General features: G+C 34.1%; 1 protein-coding gene across 4 annotated transcripts; it reads left to right on the top strand.

The window, feature by feature from the left end:
• Window positions 1–228: 228 nt before the first annotated feature.
• LOC112499695 (serine/threonine-protein kinase tricorner-like) lies at window positions 229–12,569 on the top strand. 4 transcript variants are annotated; one of them, XM_025103021.1, is made up of 14 exons: window positions 229–490; window positions 1,320–1,662; window positions 2,375–2,549; window positions 3,038–3,121; window positions 3,205–3,446; window positions 3,560–3,779; window positions 3,924–4,003; window positions 4,079–4,163; window positions 5,323–5,454; window positions 5,604–5,717; window positions 5,811–5,858; window positions 10,033–10,117; window positions 10,360–10,416; window positions 12,096–12,569. In XM_025103021.1, exons 2-14 carry the CDS (start codon window positions 1,445–1,447, stop codon window positions 12,194–12,196), a joined length of 1,641 nt encoding a protein of 546 aa, XP_024958789.1. In that variant the 5' UTR covers window positions 229–490; window positions 1,320–1,444; the 3' UTR covers window positions 12,197–12,569. The 4 variants fall into 4 exon arrangements, with proteins under 4 accessions (XP_024958789.1, XP_024958788.1, XP_024958792.1 ...); XM_025103020.1 differs by having other exon boundaries at window positions 1,275–1,662; XM_025103024.1 differs by lacking the exon at window positions 10,360–10,416 and having other exon boundaries at window positions 1,275–1,662.
• Window positions 12,570–17,393: the final 4,824 nt, after the last annotated feature.

Raw genomic sequence — 17,393 nt, 5'->3', positions numbered from 1 at the left:
TTACGCAAAATTATTTGTAATCTTAAATTTTAAATAATATGAATTATTAAATAATATTTATTGCATAATTAATGAATTTTTTATCAAAATTTTTATCATATATATATATATATATATATTATTTTTAACTTAAAAAAATGGTGAAGTATGGTTTTATTATAAAACACATCCAAACATGGTCATTGTGACGGTCACACTCACACCCTCTGTAAAACCTAAATCTCGTGATCTTGGGGACGAGACATTCAACAACATCGTGAAACTTCGCGCGAGACAATCACCAACAAAAAAACTGGTTTCAAAAAGATTTCTTCGGATTTTCAACTGCTCAAAACCAGAAGACAAGATTTGTGATGGATTTCTCTTTCTAACTTGTGTGTTTTGGTGATGCAAAAAGCCTAGTGCTCTCACTCGACTCACTCCGATTCTTCTCTCTCTCTCTCTCTCTCCCCTTTTAGGGTTTTCAATTCAACTATTTCAACCATCGACGGTACTCTCTCAACTTCTGTTTTAATTTTCCCGATTACTCCAATTTAGGGGTTTGAGTATCGAAAGCTCAGTTTTTGTGCTCTTTATGTTTACTCACTAGGTTGAATTTTGTTGAAATTACGGTCTTAGTGGTACATTTGTTTATTCTTTATGTTTGCTTTCTTGCAGCTTTTGTTTGATCTAAGAATTACAAAGGGTAGTATTTTGTAGCTTTAGGGTGTGAAGAAATTAAAAAAAACTAGCTTCGGATTGGATTTAAAAGACATCATGAATTTTCTTCTCATTTTTTTTGGGGTTTTGTGCCTGTAGGGAGTCGATTATGGAAATGATTGGATTCGCCAGAATTAGTAGCTACCCTTTGGATTCTTAAAAGAAAATATTATTATCTTTCCTTTCAGTCTCGGGTTATTTATGTCTATTGGCAGCAAATTTTAGGTCTTATTGATTTATTGCTTTCTCCAAAATTGGATGTTAAATCTTTAGGCGGTTTCATGTAGCACCCAGATAAGTGCGTAGGAGATACTTCTCTAGATAAAGTATTTTGACCAATAATTTGGAAAAATAATAAATTTGGAGATGACTTTTAAGTGTGCTTTACATGCTCGCTGTTACTTGCATTGGTCATGGGTGATTGGTTTTGATAGTTGATTGGATGAAGCTGTTTATCGAGGATGAATTGTGTATATGGTTGAATCAGTTTAAGGATGTTCAAATTACATAAATTTCTGTCTCATTTTTATTTAACATTTTGGTTATTGAATGTCAATGCATTTTTGTCATAGCAGATTACTTAGGGATCGTCTGCTTCTAAATCGGTAACTCATTGATAGGTTTGCTGACCGATAATTGGGTTCTCAATGTTCTTGGAACAAGGAGGAAAGATAAGAGCGGCCTTGCGTTACTTTTCATTGTAGCTGAGCGCCAATTAGAAGTAAGTGTTAGTCGACTAGCACCGATGGATTTTGCGAAGCGCTGGTGTAGTAAATTACTGCCAAAAGATAAGCCTAAATCTTCACAGAAAAGGGAAGTTAAAAGTAATGGAAAGGAAGGTTTAAGAGTAACAAATGAAGAGGCACCCTCAAACGCCACTAAGCAGAAGGTTGAAGCTGCCAAACAATATATAGAGAAGCACTACAAGGAGCAAATGAAGAATCTGAATGAGCGAAGGGAACGGTATGCATCCATTATTTTGTGTGAGCATAGCTAATGAAGATCACTTGTTATCAGGCCTAAGTTATATTTTACGGATATCCTTATGATCTTCACATATTGGCTTCCTTAAAGCCTCAATATCAATTTATGCTCTTATGAAATAAAAATTACCTATGGTTCATGTGCTTGAGAATTAAAATGCATTTTGCGAATTGATTGCTTACCTGTAAAGTAATGGTCATCTATATCGGCATTATGTCATCTCTAGTGTGTATATGTGTGTGTGTCCATTTGCTCAGAAAAAATAAGTGACCGGAATGAATTGGGCGTTACATAAACCTAAGATTTCTTTTGCTCTATAGTTGGTTTGTCGCACTCATTTTATTCCATTTTCATTATGTTGAATGCCACCATTTCAAATGTCAAAAATTCTGGAGTTAGAATTAATTTCTTACCTGTACTTGATGATGATAATGTGAGTTTCATGAATGTCAATGCTGACATTGCTCCACCTAAAAACAATTACTGTTCTTCATTGTTCAATTGGCTAAATTGATGATTATTTGAGGGAGTACAATTTTCTAGTGTTCATGGTTCCTTCTTTATGGTAATAACTTTTTATAGATACATCATGTGCAACAACAGATTGACTTATATTTCACATCAGAAATTATATGAGTTTTCTTGAAATTATAGTACTTAAAATTATGACAGAAATTCATTCTTGATGTAGGCGCAACGTTCTTGAGAAGAAATTGGCTGATTCCGAGGTCTCTGAAGAAGAACAGAACAATCTACTTAAACATCTAGAGAAGAAGGAAACAGAATATATGCGCCTTCAGAGGCATAAAATGGGCGCTGATGACTTTGAGCCATTGACAATGATAGGAAAGGGTGCATTCGGAGAGGTATATGGGTCTCCACTACCAACCGCCCTTAGCTCATGAACAGTGAAAAAATGGTCTATAATCTCATTTTTTTTGCTATTCACTTCACTCAGCATTGATGATGGGTTTTCACAGATGCTTATGAATATCTTATATGTGCCAATCAGATCTCAATCCTGTACTTTGTTTACGATCACCATGCACATAGCGCAACCAATTCACAAAATTGCCCACTTAGAAAGTCATCAATTATGTTTCTTTAATGGGATGATGAGGCCTTCATATGTCTTCAATCCATTTCTTTGCTACCCAACTGTATACAAAATTCTCCATCAACCCATTTTTGATCTGCCTTGACCCATTGATTTTTAATGTATTATGTTCTTCTCTAACCGGCAACATTATTTGTATTTTCAGATGTATTTTGTGAGTTATGGTCATGTATTTATAGGAATTTAAACAGTTCAATTGTGTAAAGTAACGTCTCTTGCTCGTGCTCTCTGTTTCAGGTTAGAATATGCAGGGAGAAGACAACTGGCAATGTGTATGCAATGAAAAAACTTAAGAAGTCTGAAATGCTTCGTAGAGGCCAGGTAGAAATTTATTTCTCTCAATCACTTCTTGTGAAGCTTCTGTTCAAAAGGCTTACAATTGGTTTTTGTTTGAGTTTTTTTAGGTTGAACATGTCAAAGCAGAAAGGAACCTACTTGCAGAAGTTGATAGCAATTGCATTGTTAAGCTCTATTGTTCATTTCAAGATGAAGAATATCTCTACCTTATAATGGAATATCTACCTGGTGGAGATATGATGACTCTACTAATGCGAAAGGATACATTGACTGAAGATGAAGCTAGATTTTATGTGGGCGAAACTGTTCTGGCAATTGAGTCCATTCACAAACATAATTATATTCATAGGTTGCTACAGAACCTTGTTTTTACTTTATTTTACACGTGGCTGGACAATTGAACCCGACCAAAGCATGTGACAGTTTTTACCAGAAGAATAATTTCTTTTCCAACTGTTGCAGGGATATTAAACCTGACAACTTGCTGCTTGATAAATTTGGGCACATGAAATTGTCAGATTTTGGATTATGTAAACCATTAGACTGCACTAATCTTCAGGAAAAGGATTTTTCTGGGGCAAATAACCTAAGCGGGGCTCTTCAAAGTGATGGGCGTCCTGCAGTACCTAAGCGCACTCAACAGGAGCAACTGCAGCATTGGCAGAGGAATAGGAGGATGCTTGTAAGTTACTTCCACGAGTCTGGGTTTGCATTACCTTTTGGAGTTGTGGGGATGATATTTGACCAACGACTGCCTGTCTTAAATTTTTTATCCAAACACATTGGTATTGAGCATTTAAATTTTTTTGATGTTGTATTGGTGTAGGCATATTCTACTGTTGGTACACCTGATTATATTGCTCCTGAAGTTTTGCTGAAGAAAGGATATGGAATGGAATGTGACTGGTTTGTATCTTTGGCATTGTAAAAAAGCACTCATTGATATAAAGAAATAAATTGGATTATATCTTCTTGCCACAGGTGGTCTCTTGGGGCTATCATGTATGAAATGCTTGTGGGTTACCCACCCTTCTATTCAGACGAGCCCATGTCTACTTGTAGAAAGGTAAAATTGTGCATCTATTTGAATTAAGGTGTACTTGCTTGATGTAGGCTTTCGACTTAAGTTTCACCTTTTAAAAAAGCAAAAGCCTGAAGGTTAAACTTATATTGATGTTCCCCCAATATCAATCCTCTTTCTTCTTGCTAGTAACTATAAGTATTATTGATACTGCTTCTTGAGTTGCAAATTAGATAAGTTCTTCTTGAGGAATACCTTTTATTTATTTGCCTTGTGAGTTTGATAGACTGTTACTAGAATTGTTAAAATATTTTTTAGACAAGCAGACTGTTTCCTGCCTTTGAACATCTTTGGCAAATACAAGTTCTTATGCCTGATGTCTTTGGCAACTTCAGAGATTTCGAGCAAATAGAGTAGAGTAGTATTTATGGTAATAGTGTCCTGGATATATTTATGTAAGGCGACTAATAACCTTCTAATTGTAGCACTATTTGTTTCAGGGCCGTGATGAATCTGGAAAAATTTAGAATTTTAGTTTTGCCTCTGGAATTTTTATGGGGATCCATATACATTCATTGACATGCCAATATTCAAGTCAAATAGTAATTAAGGAATATTAGTTATTATCATTGAATGTAGGGATCAAGAAGAGATTGCCATTATATTTGTCCCTTTGTCTTGTCCACAGAGGTTTAGGTATTCCACTTTCTAATCCAATCTCTCTCTCTCTTTCTCTCTCTCATATAATAATGGTGATAGTTCCAGCAAACTGCAATCCTTTGTGTTACTAGGGTCGGAATTTGAATATCTATGTCTATCAGACTCGATATGTGTATCCTATCTTTTTTATTTGGATAACATTTAATTTGACATGCATTGGAATTCTTCCTTAATATGGTTGATGCATGGAAATAGTAATCTCAGCCAATTACTATCTAGTTAGTTTACATGAACTAACCTCCATTTGTTGTGACTGACCTGCTTTCTTGAACATATTGTGGAAGTCTAAACCTTTAGCTTTGCACCTGGCACCCAATGTCAGCCGTTGAGGCGCTCTCCACTATATAATGTTGTGTTATCCCATGATTTTGTATTAAAATATCTCTCGACTTTGGCTTAGTACATAATTGTTTTTTATTTTATTGTGTATCATTTGCTATCAATATCTTTATTTATGTTTATAAATTCCATCTTGCTAATACAGATAGTGAACTGGAGAACGCATTTAAAATTTCCCGAAGAGGCAAGGCTGTCTCCAGAGGCAAAAGATCTTATCTGTAAGCTTCTATGCAATGTTGAAAAGAGGCTTGGGACCAAAGGTGCTCATGAAATAAAGGTGTTGTGCGGTGTGTCATTCTTTGTCAATCTTGATTGTGCTTTTAAGAGCCGGACACAATTGGTTTGGGGATAAGGGATTTGTATGGGTTAGTTTTGCGTTTAACAGCTGCAAGTAAAGATATCAGCCTGTTGCTTTGTTGATTACAGGCACACTCATGGTTCAAGGGCATAGAATGGGAAAAGTTGTATCAAATTGAAGCTGCATTTATTCCAGAAGTAAATGACGAGCTGGATACTCAAAATTTTGAGAAGTTTGAAGAGGTGGATTCTTTAGTTGGTGCACTACTATACCGTCTACCTGCTAATTTTATTTGTTCTTCTTTTTTTTCTTACGCTATTTTGTTGTTGCTGCAGGGTGACAACCAAATTCCTTCTTCAGCAAAATCAGGCCCTTGGAGAAAGGTTAGTGAGATATTGGTTTAGCAATTGCAATGTCAACAGCCCATCACTGTATTTTATAGATTGTGCTATCTGGAAACTATTTAAACCTGGCTGCCCATGTAATACAAATATAGACAGCTGAACCTGTTTCTACCCTGGTCTCTACTCACTCTTGCCGCATAATTACCGTGTTTACTCCTTCGAGTGGCCTGTTTTGGAGATGATTAAATCATATCTAGCTTATTCTGTCATTTTCTCCTGAGTTTCTATCAATCTTCCGTTCCTACATATGTGCTTTATCATGCTGGCCCAATATTCGGATCTGTAGAGCACATATCAGATCCCACCCTATTCATATAAACCCTCTCTTCAACGTAAGTCTTAAATTGGATTATATGATCACGCCACACTTGATGCAAGAACCAGTTGCTTCAATTTGCTCCCACTCTCCAATTAGCATCCTTATCGATCTAGTTATCCTTCATGTGTATCCCAGATAATGAAATTCTAGTTTTTAGAACTCAAACCCCATTTGTCTATGCCAGTAAGGTACAGAAACCAATGATAAAATTATACATAACGTAACAGAAATCAAACTTAAAACCCTGGGAATGATACAAGGCAAGATTACAGGACAAACTTTGAATAATTCTTTTTACTATTGATGATGGCTACTATATGCTTATCTTTTGTCATCTGCTGTATGTTTTCATACTTTGATTCCCAAGCTGTAGGGCCTCCATCATTGACTGCTTTTTCTGGGTTGTTATAGATCCTCTTTTAACTGCTTTTGCAAGTTCATGACGAGGTTCTTGCTTGAAACATGAAATTGAAGGAAACCTTTTGTCATTTTGAGGTGTAGTATTTTCCATGGTGGTCTAAGCCAATTGTCACTGGGTAAGATTAAGTTTGAATACATTCTTGTAGAAAAGTGTGATTCATTTTATGGTATTTTATAAGATACTTTCCAAACAACACGCTAGAAATAACTTCATAAATTCTTTTAACATATCTGGATCTAGTCACCATGTGTGACTTAATGAGGGTGATCGGAAGACTGTACATGAATTAACCAAGACTTTTGGAAAGTGGTATCATTCATTGAGAAGCATGGGTTTTAGCAGACGGAAAAACAACCAGTTGTAAAGTAGGGCTCAACATTTGTGGCATATAATACAGCCCATGCTCATATTTCAATGTTTTAAGATTTCCTAAGTCGACATATCCTTGTATAGCACAGCTGAGTCATTGCACATGTCCTTGCTTCTTAGGGACTACAAGAAGTAACTTTTCAGAAAAAAGGTCTAAAATTGTAGCTGGTTTACCTCGACTGCATGACATATAAAAACATACAAAAAATATGATGCAGTTATTGCTTAAAACGCTAAATGTACAAAAACCCATTTAATTTGACTAGGCAAAAGACCAAAACGCCCATTTAATATTTGATGGATCAAGTGCCATATTGCTCTTGTCCATAGGCATGTTTGAAACTATATTCACCCCAAAGCGTTAAGTATATTCGCTGCTATTAAAATTTTCTTCATACTCTGTGCTATAAGTGTCAAACTTTTTATTCAAGTTCTCAAAAGAGTCATCAATTTACCACATTCCTCTCAATTTGTATTGCATCACTTAAAGTAATTCCTCTCATCCCTCCCTCAGACTTCTCACCAATGGTCTCTTGTTCTAGTCCTCGGTATAATTGATATCATGTAGGTACTTGGTTTTTATTTTGTTTCACAAAACATGCACACGTTAGCATGTATTAGATTTACCATGCAAAGTAAAATTAATTGAAAACAAAACATAGGTATTATTAGTGTAACATGACCATACACGTTTACTTTCCACACAAATTTTTCAATATCTTGAGTTCACATAAGTAATAATCTAATTATGTCTAGTGAAGTACAGTACCGTTCATGTCTTAACAGATGTATTTATTTGTATTCTTTTCATGCATGAATTTTTGAGGAAATTCCTTCTTTTTTTTTCCTCTTTTAGTTTACAGAAGTAGAAGATATAAATAGTATAGTTAATAGGTACTATTACATATAAAATATGCAACAGATTGAGTACAACATGGTAAATTGGAGGCACCGGTTTAAATCATATGTGCACTAGGTTGAGTCTTATTTTTCAAACTGTATATAAATTTTGGGTCGTTTTTGTCCTAACGATTCAGCACAAATGTTCTGCAGAGATTAAACAAATGCACATAAATAGGGGTCAACGACCCTTGATACCTGTGAGAGTCATTCACAAACTTTTGTTACTTATTGCTAAAAAATGAAGCCACAGGAAAGTAAGCTAGCATTGGGAAGATGTGCAGTTAATTTTTTCTCATTGCTGTTTTCTTTCAAATTGTTTCAGAACCAATTCCATAAGATTCTTTTAACCATCCATTGGAAAAAGAAGGAAAACTTGAATTCTTTTGGAGCAAAGAATGTGATCATGCTGTTTTGTACAAATAAAAACAATAAACTATGCGTACATAATGAAATGGATGTTCCAATAATTGTTCTGACCGTTGGCAGATCCACATGAAGAATAGGGGGGTCAACCCCAGTCAAAACCTTATCTTTTACCCTCAGCCGAGAAATTTCTTTCGAGTCCCCTCCACATCTTCCCATCACCAAAGATCCTGGATCCGCCACTACTTCCGACAGCTTTTCTTCCTTTGAATAACGAACTTTATCATTGAGTTATTGACTAATTATTATTATTCAAGCTAATGCCTTTGTTTGGAATAATAATTATCTTTGAGTTATTGAATAAACCACTCTTAAATCACATGCTTGAAAAATTTAGGATCGGCACACTACCAAAGGTACTCGGGAATAATTATGTTTTTACCGGAAATGCTGTCTGCAGAAAACGTCTAAAAATTAATCTATCTCTAATGTGTTGCATTGGATGAGAGGTAGCAACGCTCACTTGTATTGTTGTATTCAAAAAGACCAGATACATAATGTTTGGAGGAAGATAGAGAAAATAAAGGTCACCAAAATAATTTAGAGTTGTGGCTTTCAGAAAATCACCACTAAACAGTTGCTTATGGAAAAGTCACCATTATTGGTTAGTGACTTTGTGAACAATCATTGTTGAAATTCTAATACTTAAAATAGTAAGAAAATATTTCTTAAGGTATAATGGAAACAGTTGATGGAAACCTAACATGGACTCGTGGAGTTTTTAGACCAATATGCTCTATACATTATATTATACCAAGTTTATGTTTATGCCTATAGGTGTTCATTAGTTGAGTATTCGATCAGACTTTATTATTGATGATTAGCAACAAATCTAGTGTTGAGCTCTATTTATATGTCAAAATGCTCAAAGTTAAGATCTGTAACTACAAGTTAAAATCAAAAGCATAGATGTTATATTATTTGGAAGAAATGGCTTTAAAGGTACCTACCCTTGAAGAATGGTGGAACCACCAAAGCAGCAACAGCTGTGGTAGCTTGTGTCTGCATTGCAAGTATCTTCTGTTCGCCTTCCTTCTCTTTCTGTCATGTTTGGTTCATGCAAAATGACTTGCATGTCCAGCTATAATTTTCAAGGTTGTATGGTTCGCGGTTTGTCTTATAATGTGATTCATAAAGCAGACAATGAGAATCTCATTAGCCAATTGCACTCTTTTCCGAGTCACCGTCTGGTGATTTTTTTCTTGTATCGCTGAATAGATTCATATTTAATGATCCTATATATTTTACCATGATTTTGTACCTTACTTATGTTGTTTTTTGTGGATTATCTGGTAGTGTTTTGATCTGCAAGTTATTAGTAGCCTCATGAATGAGAAGTTTGTTTTCTTATTGCTATTTGTTAAAGTCGTAGTGAATATCCTCTTGATTAATAGAAGTATATTTTGTTTTATACTTCACTAAATACTTAATTTCTGTCTTTTATATTTGTGCATGTGATGTAAGGTATTTAACGAGAACTTGAAATGTATGTACAACTTTATGGGATTTGTGAAACTAGTATAATGATTATTGACTCGATCAATGAATTGAATAACCAACCCGCCATTCACTTTGGTGAAAGTATTTTGCCTGTTGTACTTGTCTAATTAATTTTTTTACAGTTTGTTAGCATTATCAAATTCTATTAGTTATTTATCGTCTTTTTTTTCTTCTGTGTCATAATTTCCATACGTTTGTCCTCTTTTTGTTGATTGCAGATGCTGTCTTCTAAGGATGTCAACTTTATGGGGTACACATATAAGAACTTCGAAATCGTAAATGAGCATGAAGTTCCTGGAATTGGTAACTAGCTCTCTCTTTGCATGCATGTTTTTTTATGGTGCATTTTGTTGCTTCTTTTGATCCTCAAAAGTATATCATGAGGATAAGGCAATAGAATTATATACTATCGGGAGTGGCAAATCTTTAATTCCGTATGTAATAAATTCGACTCCTGTCAGATTTTGAGCATTCTTGGTTAAATCATTCTGATAAGATACATTAACATGATCTTAATTTAAATGTTCTTTTTAAATTTATTTCAGCTGAGTTGAAGAAGAAGAGTTCAAAGCCTAAAAGGCCGACAGTGAAGTCACTTTTTAGTAAGATCATTCTCTTCAACCCCCAACCCCGATGATCTTCAATATGTGATTCCATCGGTCCAATAATATATCACTCCATTCATCAAAAAATAGAGGCAAAATTCGACTGTGCCAAGAAAAACATTTAATTATAGTTAAATATCTAATATACTTCTTTATTTAATAAATCTTATGGACAGAATCCAAGCTATAGATACTTTTGATGACTTTTAGTGACCAAGTAGGGAAGTTTTTTGATTGAAACGTTGCTTTGCCAAAAAAGAGAAATATTGCTTTTATTTTAGGTCATCCCAACTGGAAATTATTGCATTTAATTTTGTGATGGAGGGAGTATTATAGCTTTACCAGTTATCCTGTTTCCTCCTTCATTAAATGTGTTCCCACATAATCAAGTTGCTACGACTTTTTTCATTTGTTTGTTTATTTGCATGGCTTAACTACATTTGCTCAACATGAAACATAGAACAACCAACCACAAGGGTGGTGCCTCATTGGTTTGAACTCCGGGCTACCCGCGAAGCGGATGGTCGCCCTGGGATTAGGCGGCTCGCGTAGCGGGTTGGATATCCAGATTAATTAAAAAAAAAAGAACCACCTGCAAAATTACACTTTCAGGCACCATCTATTTACTATACTTCCACTTATGGCTATATATAAGTTCCTGGTGTATGTCTTATTTACTTGTATAAGTGGTCGTTCAAAACAGTTTCAGTTTTGTATCTAGTAGACTAACTTTATCAAGTGCAACAACTAATAATCGACTCCACATGTAGTTTGATTCAAGTGCATGATTATTAGTCCCTTCGATCATGAACAAATAGGAGATCTTGTTGAACAAATTCAATTTCATACAATTTTTGTTGAGGACAATGGGGACTTGGGTGAACTGAGCTTGAGATTTTGCCAAAAGAAAGAATGGAAATATGAGAATTTTCATGGGGTGGAGGGGATAATGAAATGTTTTGGGGTTGTCTTGCTATAATTTCTGGGAGTTTGCATCTTTTTCTGGAAGTACATAATATTTTTATACGGTAAATACTCACGCACACTCCTCACCTTTGATGAGGTTTGAACCGTTGACATATTGAGCGGTTGGGCTCTACTGGTAACCCAGATGCCGCTAAGCCAAGGACTCTTTGGTGGGAGTTTGCATCTTAGAGGCTTCAAAAAACGAATGTTTATATCTGATTTTCTGGTGAGATAAATAAATGCACAAATAACCAAGGGAAACACAAGTATATATAGAAGTGAATGGATCCGGATAAACAACAGCGTTGCTGATGACAACTACAGTTGTACTTTGTCAACCATTCTAATGAAACATTTGACTTGGTACCTGTGTGTCTGATTATTAGCCAAATGTCCAAAATACCCTTCAATTAGCAGAATCTTGAGGACCAAAATCAATACCATAAATAGTTTGTGGCGATGACAATGGACAAATAGGCGGTATTAGCTTGACAAATTGGCAAAGAAAGAAACATTGCAATTAACATTCGGCATCCTAAAAACAGAAATAACTGCAATTTTCTAGATGAAGGAGTATGTTTGTATCTTAAAGATTTCATAAGCATGAAGAGCGAAAGTACAGAAAATGAACCAATGAACCAATTCGGATTAAACAGCAGATCTTACTTATTTGACCTGAATTTCTGTGTTCTTTTATTTTTATTTTGCAGAAGAAGAAACAGATTCTACTTCCTCTCAACAAACTCAAGGAAGCTTTCTTAACCTTCTGCCCCGCCAACTAGAAGTCTCGAAGAAAGATGAGTCTACATGAATCTTGTTTACTGATAACGGTCACATAGCCATAGTTAAAATCAATCAATCAATCGATCAAAAGCAATGTGTTCCTTGCAACTGGGCAGCTTTTCGTTACGTGTGGGTAAATACAGATGGATTTGCAGTTTGTTCATTTTGCAGACGAAAACGATATTGTTTGATATTATGATGGATGAGGGGTGGGTTTGGAGATTTCTTTTCGGGTTTGGGGGTCTCTTGTAAATTGGTTTCTTGGATTGTGTATATCTGTTTTTTAGTCTTGTAATTGGTGTGTAACTTATCCAATTGTCAAAGTAACATTTATGGAACCTTATTGTTCTTGTAACTGATTTCACATTACAGGGTTGAAGTAACAACTTTTGTTTTGTCAATTTAGAGCCATCTCTGTTTATGGCAATATCCTACAAGTTTTTGGAAACATCGGCTCTACCCTTTGAAGAGGTCAGGTTCGTGTGCATCTCACCCCTTCCGGACCATGCTAATATACTGGGTCTTTTGGTTTTGATTGCTTTTTCTTTGTTAACGGTCTTTAGTTTTTATGGACCATGCTATAGTCTGGATACTGAGTTTGTATGATTTGGTTTGATTTTTATCTGTTTATGATCTTTAGCTTGTGGACCATGTTAACGTTTGGATATACATTGATTTGGTTAGATTCATTCTCTTGGTTAATGTTGCGGCTTAACTGGTAACTTCACATATGGTTTAAACATTCAACTTGGGGATCTAGAGATGGATTAAGGTTTTATTTGATTTGTGGTGTAAATGTGTTTATCATGCAAGAAATTAGAAGTGCATTAAGGTGGTTTTATGGCAATTTTCAAATTTCCAAGAGATTTTCTAAACTAGAGAAAATGGTGTTTTTGTTCTCTATTCTGTTTCAAGAGATTCTTAGTAAAAATTTCAAGTTCAGAGAATTCTTTAAAACTTATGAATGAAGAGAGATTAATTTTTTATTCGTTTCAATCCATAATTTGAATTACTATTATTTTATGTGATCTTTTTAAAAAAAGTATATTGGGATGATAAATTTATGAAATATTTTAATAATATAATAATTGTTAAAAATAGAGAATCCTTTGGAGTTAAATGTAATTTCTTTTAAAGATTTTGATTTTAGAAAAATTATAAAAAAATCTATTGGAACGGATAAAACTTATTATGATAAAACATAGTTAAATACAAGAAAAACATTTTATTTTAAATATAAAAAATATAAAATATTATTAGGATAAACATATTTTAGGCCAAAGACCCTTTTGTTTGAATTTGTTGTCTTGTACCTTTGAATCTAATAAGATAAGATTCATTTTTTGTGGTTTTTATAGTCTTGAGTGTTTAAAAGCAATACATCTCAACTCACATCTAACAAATATCTGACTACTTGATAATTTTGTCAAATATCTTTTTTATTGGAACGGATAAAACTTATTTGCTTTAAGATTGATAATCTTGCTTTCAAGGTACAATTCGTATGCTTGATAACGTTTTTTAAGTGTACATAAGAATAATTAAACCTGATTTCTTTAGTTAAAAAATGTTGGTGTTTGCTAACCAGTAACAAGTATTGTGATACGAAGTTGTAAACTTACGAGTGTTGGTATATACGACATCTAAAAGTAATATTTATTTGTAATTAATATATGAAAATGTAAATACCATATTTGCTTACTAATTATTACCTAAAATCATATTTGAGAAACATATAGAAAGTATCAGAATGCATAGAATATCCAAACTTACTTGATTACTGCATGAATCAGGAGAAGTATTAGACAAAAAGAAGAGTATATTATATATGTAATATTGGTATGTTGTGCTCTTTTCTTCACCCAATGTTTTATTTTTCCTAGTGGGATTTGTTCCTTGGTGTAAGGTTTTAGGGAGACAACGGTTTATATATCATCATACTTTTCTTACTATCATGATTAATGTACGAATCTAAGAGAATATTAGACTAAAGAAAAAGTTTATGCATTGCAAATAAGTTGGTGCATTGTACTCTTTCCTTTAACCTATTTTTATTTTTTCCCACCGGTTCTTTATTTCGGCTGAAGGTTTTAATAAGGCAACAATTATGCACGATCACTTCTTTGACTCGGCACAAAGGAGAGTTGTAGGATTAGTGTGCTATCATCTAAAATGATATGGCGACATAGATAGAGATAAACATATTAGAGATAGATTAGAACTGATACCTCTTGTAGTTATCTACTTATAATTCGTTCTTATTTAAAGTGTTTTTGATTAATGAGAATTACAGATTTATTCTCTCTATTTTATTGTTGTTATATTTCCTTTTTCCTATAACATCTATGTTGCTTTGTCGTATCCAAGGTTGTCTCAAAAAAATATTTCACGGAGAGCATGTGGTGAAAAATTTGACGTTAAATCAACACGTCACATTGTTAATATTCATAATGAATTATTGAGTTAGGGGGTGTTTGGGATTGCTTAAAAATGATTTTGAGTAAGTTAGAAAAATCTCTCACCCATTTCAGGAAATGGTTGGCTTCAGGAGAGAAGGAGAGTTAAAGTGAAAAACATAAGAAGAGATCTCCACCATTGGATGCACATTAGGATGAGATGCACCGAGATACACTAGATCAATCCCCGTATCAAGCGGGATTCATGAGTGGGTTTGTGATTACATGTGATTAAGAGGCAAGATCCTTCATTACGCTTCTCACCTAAACTCTTCCTTTTATGTAAGAAATACTTCTAAAAAAGATGGGGACTCAATTTGGATGTTCGCAAGCTACTCATTCTTGACGTTCGCATCCGACAAAGAAAAAGTTATTTGCGATTATTCACAGACTATTTGACAGATTGAATATTTTAGCCACAAAATTTGTGTTTTTAGACATATTTTCAAGAACCCTTAATCAAACTCTCTCAGCCAAATTTCAAAACGTTGTTCACCATCTTTTGAGAAAAATATTTACAAACACTAAGGAATGGTTTACCAAACGCTTATCCGGTAAGCTTATAGGATAAGATATGGCATCCTCAAATCAGAAAGAATGATTGATTTTAATTTTTTGATAAAAATCAATTAAAGGATATGTTTTTTCTTCTGTAAATCAGTATTTGATTACCTAAAATAAGTGGTGACATTGATCCACAAGAAACTCACAAACTCTTGAAATAGCGGAAGCTGCTTTGAGAAAAGCTGAAGGAAAGAGAGAAACAATTGAGGCGAATCTAGCTCTTCGACAGGCTAGGACACGAGTAGAGGCTATCAATGTGATTTCATTACCGTCGATGCATCTGAATAATTATCGATTTATACACCCTATATTTGGTTGTTTTGTTTGATTTGATTCTGTCCAATTTAGATTTAACATCATTAAAGTGGCAAATCAGACCTTACACAAAGTCTAGGCCAAGTCGGGTGTTACTACAACCCAATAACAGTCGCTATTTTCAAAATACGGAAGACGTACCCGAATAATTAAATCCTTATTGTGCCTCTAACTAGCACTCAACTCTTCACAGTGATGCTAGTACCATTCCCCAATGGGGACCTGATGCACATGTTGACAAATAAAAAAGGTTAGGCTTAACGCTTAGTGAATTTAAGTAATTTTCATTATTTAATATAAAACTGTAAAACTCAAAATATGCTATTTAAATCAAAGTTTCTAAAATGAAATGTATTAAATGTAAAAGTTACACCTTTCTCAAAACCCCCAATTTTCGTGATGGAAATTCATAAAGCAAAATACTCATTTAACATGAAACCAAAACTCAATACTTGTATAAAAGTAACAAATCTGAAAGACTTCTTCTAGGTCAATTAAAACTTAAAAATTCAAGTAACACAATTTATACCAAGTGTTTTAGTATCCAATAAAGCACCTTCATAACATTTCTATAGTTAAAAATACGATCTATAACTTGTATTTTAGAATAGAAAAAGATAGATTTTTACTTGTAAAAGTCTTGTAACGATCTGTATTGGTCCAAGAGCGAAATGCGTTAAACAAAATTGAGAATTAGTTGAAGTGAGATCAAGATTGTCACCAAAGCGGATTAGTTTGTCATCTAGCCAAAAAGAAGATCAATACAAGATAAAAGTCAGCTAGTAGTCTGACAAATACTACTAATGATAAGCCAAAAATTTGAAGTACAAACTTGTCCATCAAGTTTGGCTCACTGACTCTCTTAGTCCCATCTTGGTATAAGAATATGCACAACATGTCAACCAAAGTAAGTTCAAAAGCACTATGTTATTAGTGTCATACTTATTTTATTGTTTCTTTGGTAAACACAAATATGTGATAGGTTAACAAATGTCTATATCAAATTCAAAGGTTGGAATAAATAATAGTAGCATTCATGGATCAAGAAATCAAACGAAAATTCAAAGGATGGAATGAATAATAGTAGCATTCATGGATCAAGAAATCAAACGAAAATTCAAAGGATGGAATGAATAATAGTAGCATTCATGGATCAAGAAATCAAACGAAGACACACGTTAAAGTTGGATAGTAACATTTAATTCAATGGTGGCTATAAAAGGTCTCCCTTGTCACTCAATGTTATTCAACTGTTTTGAAAGAAATTCTTTGTGATAGTTTTTTAGGCAAAATCAACGTCAACTTAAAGGGTACCTCGTTCCCCAACTCTTTCAGTGTTAGTAAATTTGTCATAGTCAGATTGTTTAGGATCACATGTTTTACCTTCCTATATTCCATAACAAATCTATAATTTTAATACAACATATAGAACTAAAAGTAAAAATCTATTGTGTTTGTATTCAACCCCCCTTCTACAAACACTTTTGTGTAAGTCATCACTTTTCAGGACCAATAAATTTATTACTTTAGCGCACACTATAATAAGTGTCCCTCAAGCCCTGAAATGCCTTGAGTGCCTATTCCTTCGAGTTTCACTCCAACCTTAAGGTTCCCATTCGATCTTTAGTGCCTACTTACTAGCATTCAAAAATAGGAACCTAAAACTTCCTACATGGATACACAACACATTTAACCCTCATGCATAAGGGTTTAAGCATCTAAACCACAATTCTTGCATCCCTAGAGTCCGACTCATAAGAATTCACCCCCCCCCCCTAGCAACACCGAGACAACTATAATGCCTACTCGAGCATTCGTCACAAAGTGAAGACATCAAGACTCCTTGTTGGGTCACCTATTGATTTGGTGATGACCCACTGATCTGTTCCT

Source organism: Cynara cardunculus (genome assembly GCF_001531365.2).
Source record: "Cynara cardunculus var. scolymus isolate 2C chromosome LG 16, CcrdV1, whole genome shotgun sequence".
In the NCBI taxonomy this organism is placed as follows: domain Eukaryota; kingdom Viridiplantae; phylum Streptophyta; class Magnoliopsida; order Asterales; family Asteraceae; genus Cynara; species Cynara cardunculus.
Note: the sequence above shows the minus strand (reverse complement) of the source record. Positions and strands in the feature narration are given on the sequence as shown.